General features: G+C 39.1%; 1 protein-coding gene across 21 annotated transcripts in view; it reads left to right on the top strand.

Annotated features, from left to right (window-relative positions):
* The window catches only part of TTLL5 (tubulin tyrosine ligase like 5), a 274,823-nt gene that overhangs the window by 11,953 nt on the left and 248,437 nt on the right, over positions 1-14,433 (top strand). For 17 of the 21 annotated variants that reach the window (XR_013440787.1, XR_013440786.1, XR_013440789.1 and 14 more), the window contains exons 4-5: positions 6,853-6,935; positions 8,326-8,432. The exons of 3 other annotated variants lie outside the window; for them this stretch is intronic. Coding sequence is in view for 13 of the 18 variants with exons in the window: in XM_078053996.1 (XP_077910122.1) it covers positions 6,853-6,935; positions 8,326-8,432 (190 nt within the window). In the remaining 5 variants the exon portion in view is untranslated. Of the gene's footprint in view, positions 1-6,852; positions 6,936-8,325; positions 8,433-14,433 lie in introns of those variants that run through there. One more of the 21 variants, XM_078053994.1, reaches the window with a different exon arrangement.

Genomic DNA, 14,433 nt, shown 5'->3' on the forward strand with positions numbered 1-14,433 from the left:
AGTGCAAATGGGGAAGGGCAGAGGCAGGGAGAGAGAGAGAGAGAATCTCCAGCAGACTCCCCACTGAGCACAGAGCCTGACGTGGGGCTCTATCCCAGGACCCTGAGATCATGACCTGGGCCAGAGTCAGATGCTTCACCAACTGAGCCATCCAGGCGCCCCTGAAAAGAACAATTAGAATGAGTGTTTCCTAGTTGCTGCGTCAGATTTCTGAATTGTTAAATACTCTGGGTCTTTTTTTTTTTTTTTTTCCCCTCCTCTCTCAAATAGCTGACATACATCTGCTCAGATCATAATCCTGTGTTTAAATCCCCTTGAGAAGTGTTTCTGGGGCACTAGTTATCTTCTGCTGATCTTAGAGCGTTAGATGCCAGCCTTGTTTTTTCTGTTATCTGTTAAATGTTTCATTGAATTTACTGTTAATATTTTTGGTACAGTATGATTTCGTATGCTTTATTTGTGAAATATTCCAGAAATATATTTTTTCCTTACTATCTCCATATTTTCTTCAAAATTGCATATACTTTGAACATGTAAATGGGATTGCATTTTAGAGACAAGAGAGACAATTTCAGTTTAAGGTAATCTGTTCCTAGAAAGAAACATCATTTTATAATTTGCCTCTAAATGTATCAGCTTTGTAAGTTTGCATTTGTGTAGGCTAGCACTGTCCAATAGAAATATGATACAAGCTAGTTTTCCAGTGGCCTTATTTTAAAAAGTTAATAGAAATAGGGACACCTGGTGGCTCAGTCGGGTAAGCATCTGCCTTTGGCTTGGTCATGATCCCAGCATCCTGGGATCAAGTCCTACATCGGGCTCCTTGCTCAGCGGGGAGCCTGCTTCTCCCTCTGCCTCTACCCCTCCCCACTGCTTGCGCTCTCTCTCTCTGACAAATAATAAATAAAATCTTAAAAAAAAAATACGTGAAATTAGTTTTAATAATATATTTTATTTAATCCAAAATATCACTTCCACATTTACTCAATATAGAAAAATTCATTAAGATATTTGACATCTAGGGGCACCTGGGTGGCTCAGTCAGTTAAGCATCTGCCTTTGGCTCAGGTCATGATCCTGGGGTCTTGGGATCGAGCCCCACAGAGGGCTCCCTGCTCAGCGGGGAGCCTGCTTCTCCTCTCCCTCTGTCCTTCTCCCCCCCCACCCCCCATGCTCTCGTTCTTGCTCTCTGTCTCTCTCTCTCTCAAATAAATAAATAAATAAAATCTTAAAAGAAAGATATTTGACATCTAGTATATATTTTACACTATAAGTGTAAAATCTCTGTGGTACAAAATTTTCATCGAAAATTTTTAATCTGTATTTAGATTTTACAAGTATTGTAGTTGAAAAAGTAAATTCATATGTTCAGGTTGTTCCAAACAAGTTTTCCAAATAGTGAATCAAGTGTCAGTTTTCAAATTTAAATTTAAATTAATAAAGTTAAAATTAAAAATTCAGTTCCTTGGTCACACTAGTTAACATTTCTTTTTCTTTTTTTTTTTAGAGAAGAGAGAGAGAGAGAGGTAGGGAGGGAGGGACAGAGGGAAAATCTCAGGCAGGCTCCACATCCAGGGCTGAGCCCCATACAAGGCTGATCTGACGACCCTGACATTATGATATAAACCGAAATCAAGAGTCAGACACTTAACCGACTGAGCCACCCAGGCGCGCCCCACACTAGTTACGTTTCAGGTGCTCGGTAGTTACACGTGGCTAGCGACTACCATATTCAACAGTACAGGTATAGACCTCATTTTCTGACAGTAAGGCAAAGCTACACTGTATTGCCATTGAAAGGGTTATTCTTATATTCTAAAAGTAAAAAAAAAAAGTCCGTTTTATCTTCATTCTAGTTTCCCAGGCTATTTTTGTCCAAACCTCTTAGGGCATGTCATCACTCCCTAGGTGCTTCTGTGCTGACAGATTATTGGTTTCTTGTTTTAATTTGCTCTTTTGCTGCCAGTCTTGGAATTTGCCAGGAGTCCTAGCACTTTAGGTTGCCTCCTGATGCACACAGGAGTGGTTGGAAAAGAGGAAATTCTGTAGTCTCATGGTAGAATGGATGCAGTGCATATTCAGAGGCTCAGATCGCAGATGTTTGGCAGTTTGCTAGTAGGACCAATACCACGCCCTGCTTCTTGTTTTTATATGGAAGGAAGTACGGATAAGGTGGTTATTTCTTGGGCAGTGGGACTGGTTCAGTTTATAGTTGCAAGCCTCCATTTGACTCTTGCCATGGGAGCAGAGCCCAGGGTTGCCAGGTCTTTCAAGTGAAGCCCAGAAATTGAGATTTTTATATGAATTCTTTCAATTTTAAAAGATTAGTGACTAATTCAGTTTTATGTTTAAAACACCACAAAGAATGAACAAACCATGTCTGCAGGCTGGACTTGGCCCTTGGGTCACCAGTTTATAACTGGTTATCAGCATTATTGGACACAGGGCTGTTGGACACAGAATATGAATGTGAGTTAAAATCCCCAGCAATCACACTTGCTTTATGTCATTCCACCCTGTCTTTCTTGCACTCCCCTTTTGGAACATGCGCAATGTATCAGAGTTGGGTTATAGTTAGTTGGTATGGATTAGAAGCAGTTGGTCGCTGCTTACTACTTACACACTGTGAGGATTGTGTCATTGAGTGCAGTGATGATTGCATTTTTCTTCTATGTTAGGAAAAGTAGGAGAAAGAGTATTAATAGCATTTTTGTTTTTAAATTTGCTATATAAAATGCATAATTTACATATGATATTATGTATTAATAGCTATTTTACCACATATTTACTTTTTTTTTTTATAATTTTTAATATTTTTAAAAAAATTTTTTACTATGAGCACTGGGTGTTATATGCAACTAATGAATCATTGAGCACTATACCTGAGACTAAGGATCTACTATATGTTGGCTAATTTAAATAAAAAAAGAAAAAAATTTTTACTATGTAGCAACAAGTGTTCTAAAAGTTATACGCATATTAACTGATGTAGTGCTTACAACTACCCCATGAGGTAAGTACCTTTATTATCAACACCATTTGACAAGGGGGGGAAATTGACCATAGAGAAATAATTTACTCACGATTACAGGCAGGAAGTGGTAGAGCCTGGATTTAAGCCCTTGGCAGTTCCACTTATCATTTCCCCTTCCTCCCTAGTCCTCAGCTAATCACTCTCTGTTTTTCTGCATGCCTTAGTGACTCCCTTCCCCAGGGCCTGGTACTGCGAGGCGAGCGTTGCAGAACAGGCGTGGAATCAGGCACACTTCTGGTCTCCAGCATGGATGATGCTTTGGCTTTTACATGTGCAGAAATGGATATGTCGGCGATCACAGTTATCATAATGAAGAGACCTGACTTTCTTTCACTTCCTAAACATTCAATCTAAAAAAATTAAAAACCTTTTGACAAGCTCTAAGAATAGTACTTTCGTTGAATGGATGTGCTCACCAACTGTTAATGTTTTGTCATGTTTCTTGTCATTTGAGAATTAGTTCAAATACTTTGTACCTTAATGCTTTCTTCAGCAGTGTTGCCTAAGCACAAGGGCATCCTGTGTAGAACCACAGTACTGAGATGACACTCAGAAGGTCTGCCGTTGGTAAAATACTCTAGTATATGGTGCTTATGCACATTTCCCCAGTTGTTCCAGTTTTGACCTTTATAGCTGTTATTATTTTTCTAAAATCTAAGACTAAATCAAAGATTGTATATAGTTTTCGTATTTCTCTTCTAATTTCCCAGACTTTGTGTGTGTCTGTGTGTGTCTTTCATGGCACTGACATTTTTAGAGATTTCAAGACTAGTTGCTTTGCAGATGTCCTTAAGTTTGGGCTTGTCTGATTGTTTCTATGTGTTTAGGTTCAGGTTTAAAAATTTTGTAATACTATCACGTAGTGCAGTTGTATCCTCAGTGTATCACATTAGGAAGGATGGGATATTATTGTATTGCGTTATTGGTGATGGCAGATTTCTCATTGAGATAATGTTCACCAGATTACTTCATCGGAGGGGTGCCTTTCTCCTTTGTTACAAGCATTCTCTGGAATGATGTTTGGAGATGCATGAATATTCTGTTTCCCAATAGTCTCTCACCCATTGGTATCCATTGATTTTAGTCTGAACTAAAATGAACTTTAGTCTGAACTTTTACGGTTTTTGTAAAATGCTGATTTTCTTTTTCTTTCCTTCTACATTTATTAGCTGGATTTTCTGTAAAGAAGAGCTTTCCCTTCTATGGTAGGCAGAATAATGGTCCTCGCCAAGATGTCTACCTTCTAATCCCCAGAACCTGTGAAAATGTTACCTGACATGGCAATGGAAAATTGAGGTTGTAGGTGGAATTAAGGTTGCTAATCAGCTAACCTTAATCACAAGGGTCCTTTAAAGTAGGAGGAGGCAGGGCACCTGGGTGGCTCAGTCGGTTAAGTGTCTGCCTTCTGCTCAGGTCATGATCCTAGGGTCCTGGGATCAAGTCCCCCATCGGGCTCCCTGTTCAGCAGGGGGCCTGCTTCTCCCTCTCCCTGCCGCTCTCCCTGCTTGTGCTCTCTCTCTCTGTCAAATAAATAAATAAAATCTTAAAAAAAAAATAAAGTAGAAGTTCTGGAGGTAGACGAGGAGTCAGATGGATGCTATGTGAGAAGGACTAGACCCACTGTTGCTGGCTTTGAAAATAGAGGAAGGAGACAATAAGCCATGGAATGAGGGCAGCCTCTAGAAGCTGAAAAAGGAAAAGAGCCTATAGAAAAGAATGCAGCCCTGCTCTTGCCTTGATGACACCTGGGTCAGACTCCTGACCTACAGAAATAATCAGACAATGAATTTGTGTTGGTTAAGGCGCTAAGTGTGTGGTAGTTTATTTTAGCAGCGATAGAAAACCATTGTACCTTCTTACCTTCTTATCAGTGTGTGGACTCATTAGTAAGGGCATTATAGTCTCTCTCTGTCATATTCATGTTTATGTTGAAATTGTCTTAAATTTGGCCACTGAGATCTTTGTGACAGGTTCCCTATCCAGAAAGTGAGCACTTTCTTCTTTTTTGGCAGAGCAAAATATTGCTTTCCCTCCCCACCTTGGAGTCAGAACACCAACTCTTAAGCAGTGCACTGTTTCTTACATTCTACTCTGGGCCGAAGCAAACACCTAGGATCCTAAACTATTTTTTTCTTACAACAGTATTGCAAAGGCAACATAATAGTGATTGATGATTGGGGAAACCCTGTAACTGGACTTTAGAAGTTTGCCACAAGAATGAGAAGTATGGAGTGTCTGGCCTTTTCATTCCAATCTTCCTGTGTCTGCTTTGCATGGTGTTCCTGCCAGGACTGGGCAAGTAGCAGCAGGGATTTATGAATATTTTCACATAAATTCATAAAAAGGTGTGCTTCTCTTTGACTGTAGAGGCTGAATTTTGTTCTAAGGCCTGTTCATAAGTTTCTGTATTATTCTTATTCAGAAAGTATTCAATATGTGGTCCTTTAAAAAAATTATTCTGCAGATGGGGCGCCTGGCTGGCTCAGTCAGTGGAGCATGTGACTCTTGATCTCAGGATCGTGAGTTTGAGCCCCACATTGGGCATAGAGATTACTTAATTAAAAAAAAATTTAGGGGCACCTGGATGGCTCAGTCAGTTGGGCGTCTGCCTTCTGCTCAGGTCATGGTCTTGGAGTCCTGGGATCTCGCTCCGCGTTGGGTTCCCCGCGCAGTGGGGAGTCTGCTTCTCCCTCTTCCTCTGCCTCTCCCCCGCACCCTCGTGCTCCTGCGCAGGCACGTGTCCTCTCTCAAATAAATAAATAAATAAATAAAGTCTTTAAAAAAATCTTTAAAAATAATTGTTCTGTAGAATTTTTAGCTAATTTTCTCAAACAATTTGTAGTGATGCATAGAAAGAGATTGCCTTTCATGGGCCAGACTAAATGTTAGTCTTTGGGGATATATAGAAATCTCACATGATTACAGACTTTTGTCTTAGGCAGAGGTGACTATGCTTACAGGGCCTGGCAGGAAACGTGAGTGGGTGAAGCACGGCGTGGGGACTGTGCTGAACTAGAGCATGGGAGCCTGTCCTGAAGGGAGCACTTGTGCTCCCCTCTCATGCTGTTTCTCTGTCTCTCAAATAAATAAGTAAATAAAATCTTTAAAAAAAAAAAAAGGAGTCTTAAAAAATAAAAAGAATCACTGGTAACCAGCATCACTGAACACAGAGGGCTATTTAGAGCAAGGGTTCTTAGCCTTTTTCTGCAGTGGACCAAATGTGCAATGGCGGTGTGGGGAAGCCTGTGGGTCTGTTCTTCAAATAGTGTGTTTTAAGTGTATAAAGAAATATATAGGATTATAAACAAAATCAATTGTATTGAAATAGAATTATCAAAATATTTCTTAAAAACTTATTTTGTGACATATATGCATTTTTATTTGTGCATTATATAACATGATCTAGTGGAAGGTGTGTTCACTAGCCATAACTTTTAAATATTGTGAGAAGTGATATTTTGAGATAACTGTAACAACAGTAAAATAATATTAAAATACCTGGCATGTACAGGTGGCAGGGTCACAGGCATTGCTAGCACTGCTCTGCTTTGTGCCTACTTTCGTAATTGAATGTAATGTTAAATTTCAACTAGAAGTGAAAACAGATGTCATTTTGTCCCCCATCCAGATGTCGTAACCCCCAGTGAATCTCAGGTTAAGAACCCTTGGCCCAAAGTAATCTGCAGGCTGCTTATAGTAGCATAAGGGGAGCAGTATATGTTCTTGAGTATAATTAAGCAAGCCACCATTGTACACTTTAGGTTTGTCTCTACAGTTAACTTTCTGGTTACTGAATTTGATTCTGTGTTTTTCTTTAGAACGTTATCATTTGTCTTACAAAATTGTGCGAACAGATAGTCGCCTGGTACGCAGCATTCTGACAGCCCATGGATTTCATGAAGTAAGCTCATTTTTACTATCTCACCTGATCTGCTCTAAAGCTGAAAATCCTAGCCACCTGACTACCAGTTAACAGGGCAGCTCTAGAAGGTACATGGGACCTATGCTTAGTGATAATGCAGAGCTTGCATTGAATTTTTGAGTGGCTTTATCAGTTTCTCCTTGAAATACATAGAAAACATTTTCACAGGATTTCTCTCTCTCTCTCTCCCTCCCTCTCTCTCTCCTCTTTCTCTCTTTTAAACAAAAAAACCCCACACATTTTTCTTGCTATGATTTTAGGGTTGGGGTAGAGACAGAGTTGCCCATAAGGAATTGTCTGATACCTAATTAAGATTCTTTGATTGCAAGCAACACAAACAGATTCTGCCTACTTAAACCAAAAACAATTTGTGGGTAAGTTATACATAGTGTAGGTAGCAGAATCAGAGGAAGGGTTGAAAAGGCAGGCCTTTGGAAGGAGAGAGCCTCGGACAGTCTTAGGGATCTGGGAACAGGAATCAGGACTGTCTCCTCAAGGCACTCCTATAGAAGTGACTCAACTCCATTCATTGTCCTTGTGCCTTTCTTCACTGAAGAATCACATTCTGGAGATAGTATGACTGGTCCAGCTTGGGTCATGAATCTACTCCTTGCAAGGGGTGGGGTGGGTAGTGTGACTGGCAGTCTTTTAAAACCAAGTAGTATGTTATTCCCAAAGAAAATTGGGGAAATTGGGATATTGATATCAAAGGGACAGGCAAAAATGCTGGGCAGACTTACCCTGTAGATATTTTGAAATAATTAATAAAAGTCTGGTTGCTAGCCCCTTATCTTAGGTTGAGGTTTGAAATAGACATTTTGAGGACGTTCTGATACTAGTTTATATCCTGTCTTGCTGTTTTATCTCCAGGGCCTAACATGGTACGTATCCCATGATAGGCACCACGTACATAATTGTTGAATGAATAGACAAATGAATGTTATGAATGAATGAATGAATGAATGGAGGGATGATATTCTAAGTTAGTTTGCTACCACAAGGTTTTAGTTTTGATCAAGACTTTATACCCATCATCTGCAGGGACATAAGGACACTCTGAGAAGGGAGTTGTGGGGTTGAATCCTCTTCTCATACTTTGATATGCAAGAATGTTAAGAGACATCACAGACTTCTATAGAAGGATTCATTTATTCTACTTTTTGCATCTGGGATTTCCCCAACTGTCCCATTCTTTAAACTTGATCATCCCCGTGTTCTTTATACTCAGTTTTTATTTTATTAGGCTTACATACTAACTGGGCACCCACTGTGCTATGTAGGTGAAAAATCTCTATGGCCTTTCTTGCCGTCTCTCTTTTTGGAGAGGGGCTATCTCTGATGTTTTTTTAATCTTTTTATCTGCCCTCAGGTTCACCCAAGCAGCACTGACTATAACCTAATGTGGACAGGATCCCACCTGAAGCCCTTCTTACTTCGCACCCTCTCTGAAGCACAAAAGGTTAATCACTTTCCCAGGTAATGCTCTTATAGCTACTTTGCTCCATTTAAAGGTGCCTGACATTGGGCATGTAGCCAGCAGAGAAAATTAATGTCCTTAAAAAAAGAAGTCTGTGATATAGGACAGCAGTCTGCAAATCAAACTGAGGTGTTCACGTCCATAAGCATATATTATATGAAGCCTCTCCAAGGACTGTGTAGATATGGATGGTCCTAAAGGAGACTGTTTCTGGATTGCAAATACCGTAGGTTCTCTTTCTTAAAATTGAGCAGCTTGAGAGCCCTTCATATGGATAGGTTCTCCCTTCTCACCTCCTTTTTTCACAGTTACTATTTTCCCCTTTATAAAACAGTGGCCCACTTAGAATCTTAATATGGTGCATTGTCCTTGGGTGCAAACATTTCCAGGGTTCTAAACAAAAGTACCAAAAAAAAAAAAAAGATATTGAATTGAATTCTGGTAATGACAAATTACCAGACAGGACAGTCATGGTGGTGATTTCTATTTCTTTACTTTTAATGGAACTAAAGGAGGACATAATCAGGTTGTGAGCTGATAGACTATTGATTTTAATTTTTAGTGATAGATCATCTTGTGACTTTCTGACACAGAACTAGGAAGCTGTTCAAAGACTTGAGTGTCATTGCGATAGAAAACTCCTTGCAATCACATTGTTAACGGCAGCCTAGAGAGGCAATGCTGCCTCGTGGCTAGAAGCATAGGCTCTGTAATCAATTACCTGGGCCCAGATCCCAGCTCTGCTGAGTGACCACCAAACATGACCTTTCTGAGCATCAGTTTCCTCATTGGTAAAAAGATGTTGCCAATGACACAGACTTCATGGGACTGTTGTGAGGGTTTAATCTATCAGGATCTAAGATGTTTAGAACAGTGCATGCCTGTCACATAGTAAACACTGTAGAAGTCTTAGCTACTGTTTTTGTGACCAGAGTTTCTTAGTATTTTCATCCATGAAAAAGAAAATAAGAATAAAATTGATGCTGAAACCCTACCTTATTCTGGCAGTCATACTCAACCATGGAGAGATAGATAGATGACCAACTCATCTGATGAAGAGAAGGAAGTCCAGTACAAATTTTTTTATTTGGTCAGTGGTTATGTTTTATTTTATTTCCAGGACTTACGTCCTACATAATATTCTTAGGTACTTAGGCTAACAGGTTTTATTTTCAGTTACCTTATATGCTTTTCTCATTTTTATCTAATGAAGTTTCTTTCTTGATTTTTCTTTTTTTTTTTTTTTTAAGATTTTATTTATTTATTTGAGAGAGAGAATGAGAGAGAGAGAGCATGAGAGGGGGGAGGGTCAGAGGGAGAAGCAGGCTCCCTGCCGAGCAGGGAGCCCGATGCGGGACTCGATCCTGGGACTCCAGGATCATGACCTGAGCCGAAGGCAGTTGCTTAACCAACTGAGCCACCCAGGCGCCCTTTTCTTGATTTTTCAACTCTGTTGTCTTATATCTCGTCACCATGTGTAAGTACCTGGCCTGTGTCAAATAGTTTCTTCATAATTTGGGATAAACGTGTGTTTTGAGTCTTCATAACAAGTTCCAGTTTTATTTGATGTCTCAGCTTCATTTGCAGAGATTTTTAAACCTTATTTTAATTTAAACCAATTTAATTTAAACCAATTTAAACCTTATTTTCTCCCTCATTGTCTGGAAGATGTGGATTTGGTATTCTAAACGTGTGACTTGATGATTGAAGTGAATCAGATGCATCTATTTTCAACAGGCATTTAAAGAGTCCTTGAAATAGCCCACACTAGAGTCTGCATTCCAAATTCATGTTAGTAGTATATTCTTTATTTTAATAGTTTCTGAAATACTCCCGTAGGTGTATAGGAGTTCTCTCTCAGTTTATAGACTCATCAGTATTAATAAATTTGATCCTATCTTTTCTTGAGTGCTGCTTGAATGTACTACCCTTGCGTGTTCGAGCACATTAACAACCCGTTATTTAGGTGCACTGTGTCTCGTGGCTTCTGCTGTGTTTCTCCTGTTTGCATCCAAAGACTTGAACTCACATGCAAGAGGAATTCAAGGACTTCAAACATTTCCAATATGATTGTCAACTCTTTCTTTTTTTTTTTTAATAAGATTTTTTATTTATTTATTTGACAGAGAGAGACACAGCGAGAGAGGGAACACAAGCAGGGGGAGGGGGGAGGGAGAAGCAGGCTTCCTGTGGAGCAGAGAGCCCAATGCAGGGCTCAATCCCAGGACCCTGGGATCATGACCTGAGCCGAAGGCAGACGCTTAACGACTGAGCCATCCAGGCGCCCCTGTCAACTCTTTCTTAATACGATTTTTTAGCTTTTTATTTTAAGTAATTTTAGACTGCTAGAAAAGTTGCAAAAATATTATAGTTACTCTGTATCCTTTACCTTGTTCCGACATTAACATCGGTTATAACCGTGGCATAATTATCAAAATGGAGACTTTAACATTGGTATAACATACATTTTAATCAAAATTTATCATATTTATGGTGTTTTGATGAATTGTGTACTACAATAGTTGCAATGATAGTCAGTCTAGTAGAAGTAGTTTATAGCCGAATGATCCCAGGAAATTTGAAAATAATGCATATTAACTGACATGCATATTTTATTATAGAGAAGGTATGCTATGATATAAAAGACCTGCAAGCATTAAATATGTTCTATGAGGCTAAACCATTCTTTGGGGGAAATGGCATGGAAGAAGTAAAAGCAAGGGTGATTGGGAGATAATTCCTGGGTGGGAGTATGAAGGAGGCTTTTGGGGTGCTCACGCAGGTGACCAAAATTCATCATGCTTTGCATTTGTGATTTGTAAAGTTTTCTGCATATATATTACCTTCAGTAAAAAGTGTATTATATAAAGTGAAAAAGGTACTGACAGAAAAGAGCTTTCTCTTTGATAATATTTTTAAAATGTATGCTGGCTGTTGAATCCTGATGTTATTTAGGTTCCCTGGAATATACCTAAAAGGGTAGTGTTAGGGTTTTATTTTAAAATAATATTTATCATTCATTGGCTCATTTGGGACAATTTAAGTTTTTTTTTTTTTTTTTTTAAGATTTTATTTGAGAGAGAGAGTGAGCAAGGGAGAACACAAGCAGGGGGAGTGGGAGAGGGAGGAGCAGACTTCCTGCTGAGCAGGGAGCCCGATGTGGGACTCAGTCCCAGGACCCTGGGATCATGACCTGAGATGAAGGCAGACGCTTAACTGTCTGAGCCACCCAGATGCCCCAATTTAAATTTTTGATGAAGAATCTTAGGTGTCAATTAAAAGATACATAGTTTCCCAAAATTTGCATAGGGAGCATCAAGCAAAAGGATTTGGAGACCACTAGGATTGGGCATCTATAGGAGAATGCATCCTTTTTCTTGTCCTCTCGTCATTATTTCTAACTGATGATAAACATCACTGGGGATCCTTTTTAAAAATATACTATCACAGATCCCATTGCAGATTCAAGGTGTATATTTAAAAAGGTGCATTTTTTTTTTTTTTTTAGATTTTATTTATTTATTTGACAGAGAGAGAGATAGCGAGAGCAGGAACACAAGCAGGGGGAGTGGGAGAGGGAGAAGCAGGCTTCCCGCTGAGCGGGGAGCCGGATGTGGGACTCGATCCCAGGACCCTGGGATCATGACCTGAGCCGAAGGCAGACGCTTAACGACTGAGCCACCCAGGTGCCCCTAAAAAGGTGCATATTTAAAAAGTACCTTCTCCTGGGTGATGGGTATCAAGGAGGGCACGTGTTGTGATGAGCACTAGGTGTTATATGCAACTAATGAATCGAATACTATATCAATACTATATGTTGGCTAACTGAACATAATAAAAAAATAGAAAGTACCTTCTAGGTGCTTAATCTTCCTAGGTCAGTATATACCTAGGTCAGTATATACCTAGAAAGCTATATATTTAAAAAGCACTAGGGTGATTTATATCTGGGAAGTTTGGAAATTACTATTCTAGGCTAAATCAACATTATAGTGTGGACCATCTGTACCAAAATCACCTGGGACACTTATATAAAATGCAGAATCCTAGACTATTCCAGAATTTTGAGAGATGGGGCCGAGGAACAATAATTTTAAAGAAACTTTCTAGATGATTCTTATCTAAAATTTAAGGACCTCTGCTCTACATTTATGAAGAGGACAGTGGGTTTGTGATACCTAGACTTGTCAAAGCTATCTTTGAATTTAAGAAATCATAGTGAAAAATTAGAACTGAGGTACAGACACAGTAAGTTTTTAGTGGTTACAGCAAAGATTCTTAGATGGTTTTTATTTATTTATTTGTTTATTTGTTTATTTATTTTTAAAGATTTTATTTATTTGACAGAGCCACAGCGAGAGAGGGAACACAAGCAGGGGGAGTGGGAGAGGGAGAAGCAGGCTTCCCGCCGAGCAGGGAGCCCGATGTGAGGCTTGATCCCAGGACCCCAGGATCATGACCTGAGCCGAAGGCAGACGCTTAACAACTGAGCCACCCAGGCGCCCCTTAGATGGTTTTTAAATAGTGGAACAAACCATGACTAGAAACCAATAGTGGAACTCACAAGTCCAGTTGCGGCTAACTGAAGTGCCTGTTTGTAGTACTCCAGAACATACTGCCTGATAGGTGGCAGTTACCGCCTGAAGTTTATGGTGATCATTTCCTTGGCTTTTCTTTAAAATTTTATCTTTTACATATCCGTCTTCTAATGATATAAATTTAGTTGTCAGTGGGATTCTTAACCTAGTGACCTGGGACTTTACTCCAGTAGGCCCATTGTAGTCTAAAATGAAGGTCTATCTTGGACGCTATGTAGGAGAAACATATCAGACCCTAGGTACTTGTTTTACTAATGATGATGTGAGTTCCATATAGTTATATGAGAGGTTGGGCAATTATTGCTGTTAAATATGGGTAAGGTAGCCACATCTTTTATTTTCCTGAATGGTACTGTTTTCAAGTATGCTAACCTTTGCTCAGGCCATGTTTCTCAGAAGGTCACATCCTCTAGATATCTTTGTGTAAAAATGCCCAGAATGCTTTGGGTTTAGAACTTGTTAGTGGGGGTACTAGTGTTTTTTCATTATTTGGGTAATCTAGATTTTTTTTTGTACTATTAAAGAATTGTGATTCAATTAACATACAACATGTAGTGTTCCTAAAATGTTTCATAATGATTTTTAGTAGTGAATAGTCACAGGCTGCTGATGAAGCTAGAATTTATTTGATGTGTTTGGTTTTTGGACCTAGAAAATTTTAATATATTTATCAAAAGTCAAACTTAGAACACTGTCTTTTTTGCTTGTTTATATTTGAAGTTTGTTTTAAAATAGATTTTATACTCATAAAACCCATTTGGCAAAAAGAATCAGATTTAAATATGTGTAAAATGTAAAAATTCTAGAAGAAAACATAGGAGGAAATCTTTATGTGCTTGGATTTAGTAAAGATTTCTTAGACATAACAGTAAATGCACAATCCATAGGAGAAAAATGTTGATAAACTGGATTTCCTCAAGATTTAAAATGTCTGCTCTTTGAAAGACATTGTTAAGAAAATGAAAAGCCACAGACTGGGAGAAGATATTTGCAAAACACATATCTCATAAGGAATTTGTATCCAGAATGTATAGTGAACTCTCAAAACTCAATAATAAATAAATAGCCCTTTTTTTTTTTTTTCAAAATAGCCTAAAAATATTTGAACAGATACTTCACTGAAGAAGATAGACATGAAAAGATGTTCCACATCAGTAGTCAGTAGTGGGATGAGAAATAAAACCACTTGAGGTTGGGGTGCCTGGGTGGCTCAGTTGGTTAAGCGTCTGCCTTCGGCTCAGGTCATGATCCCAGGATCCTGGGATCGAGCCCCGCATCGGGCTCCCTGCTGGGCAGGGGGCCTGCTTCTCCCTCTCCCTCTGCCGCTCCCACTGCTTGTGCTCTTCTGCTCTCTCTCAAATAAATAAATAAAATCTTTAAAAAAACGAAAAAACACTTGAGG

Source organism: Halichoerus grypus, chromosome 8 (assembly GCF_964656455.1).
Source record: "Halichoerus grypus chromosome 8, mHalGry1.hap1.1, whole genome shotgun sequence".
In the NCBI taxonomy this organism is placed as follows: Eukaryota; Metazoa; Chordata; class Mammalia; order Carnivora; family Phocidae; genus Halichoerus; species Halichoerus grypus.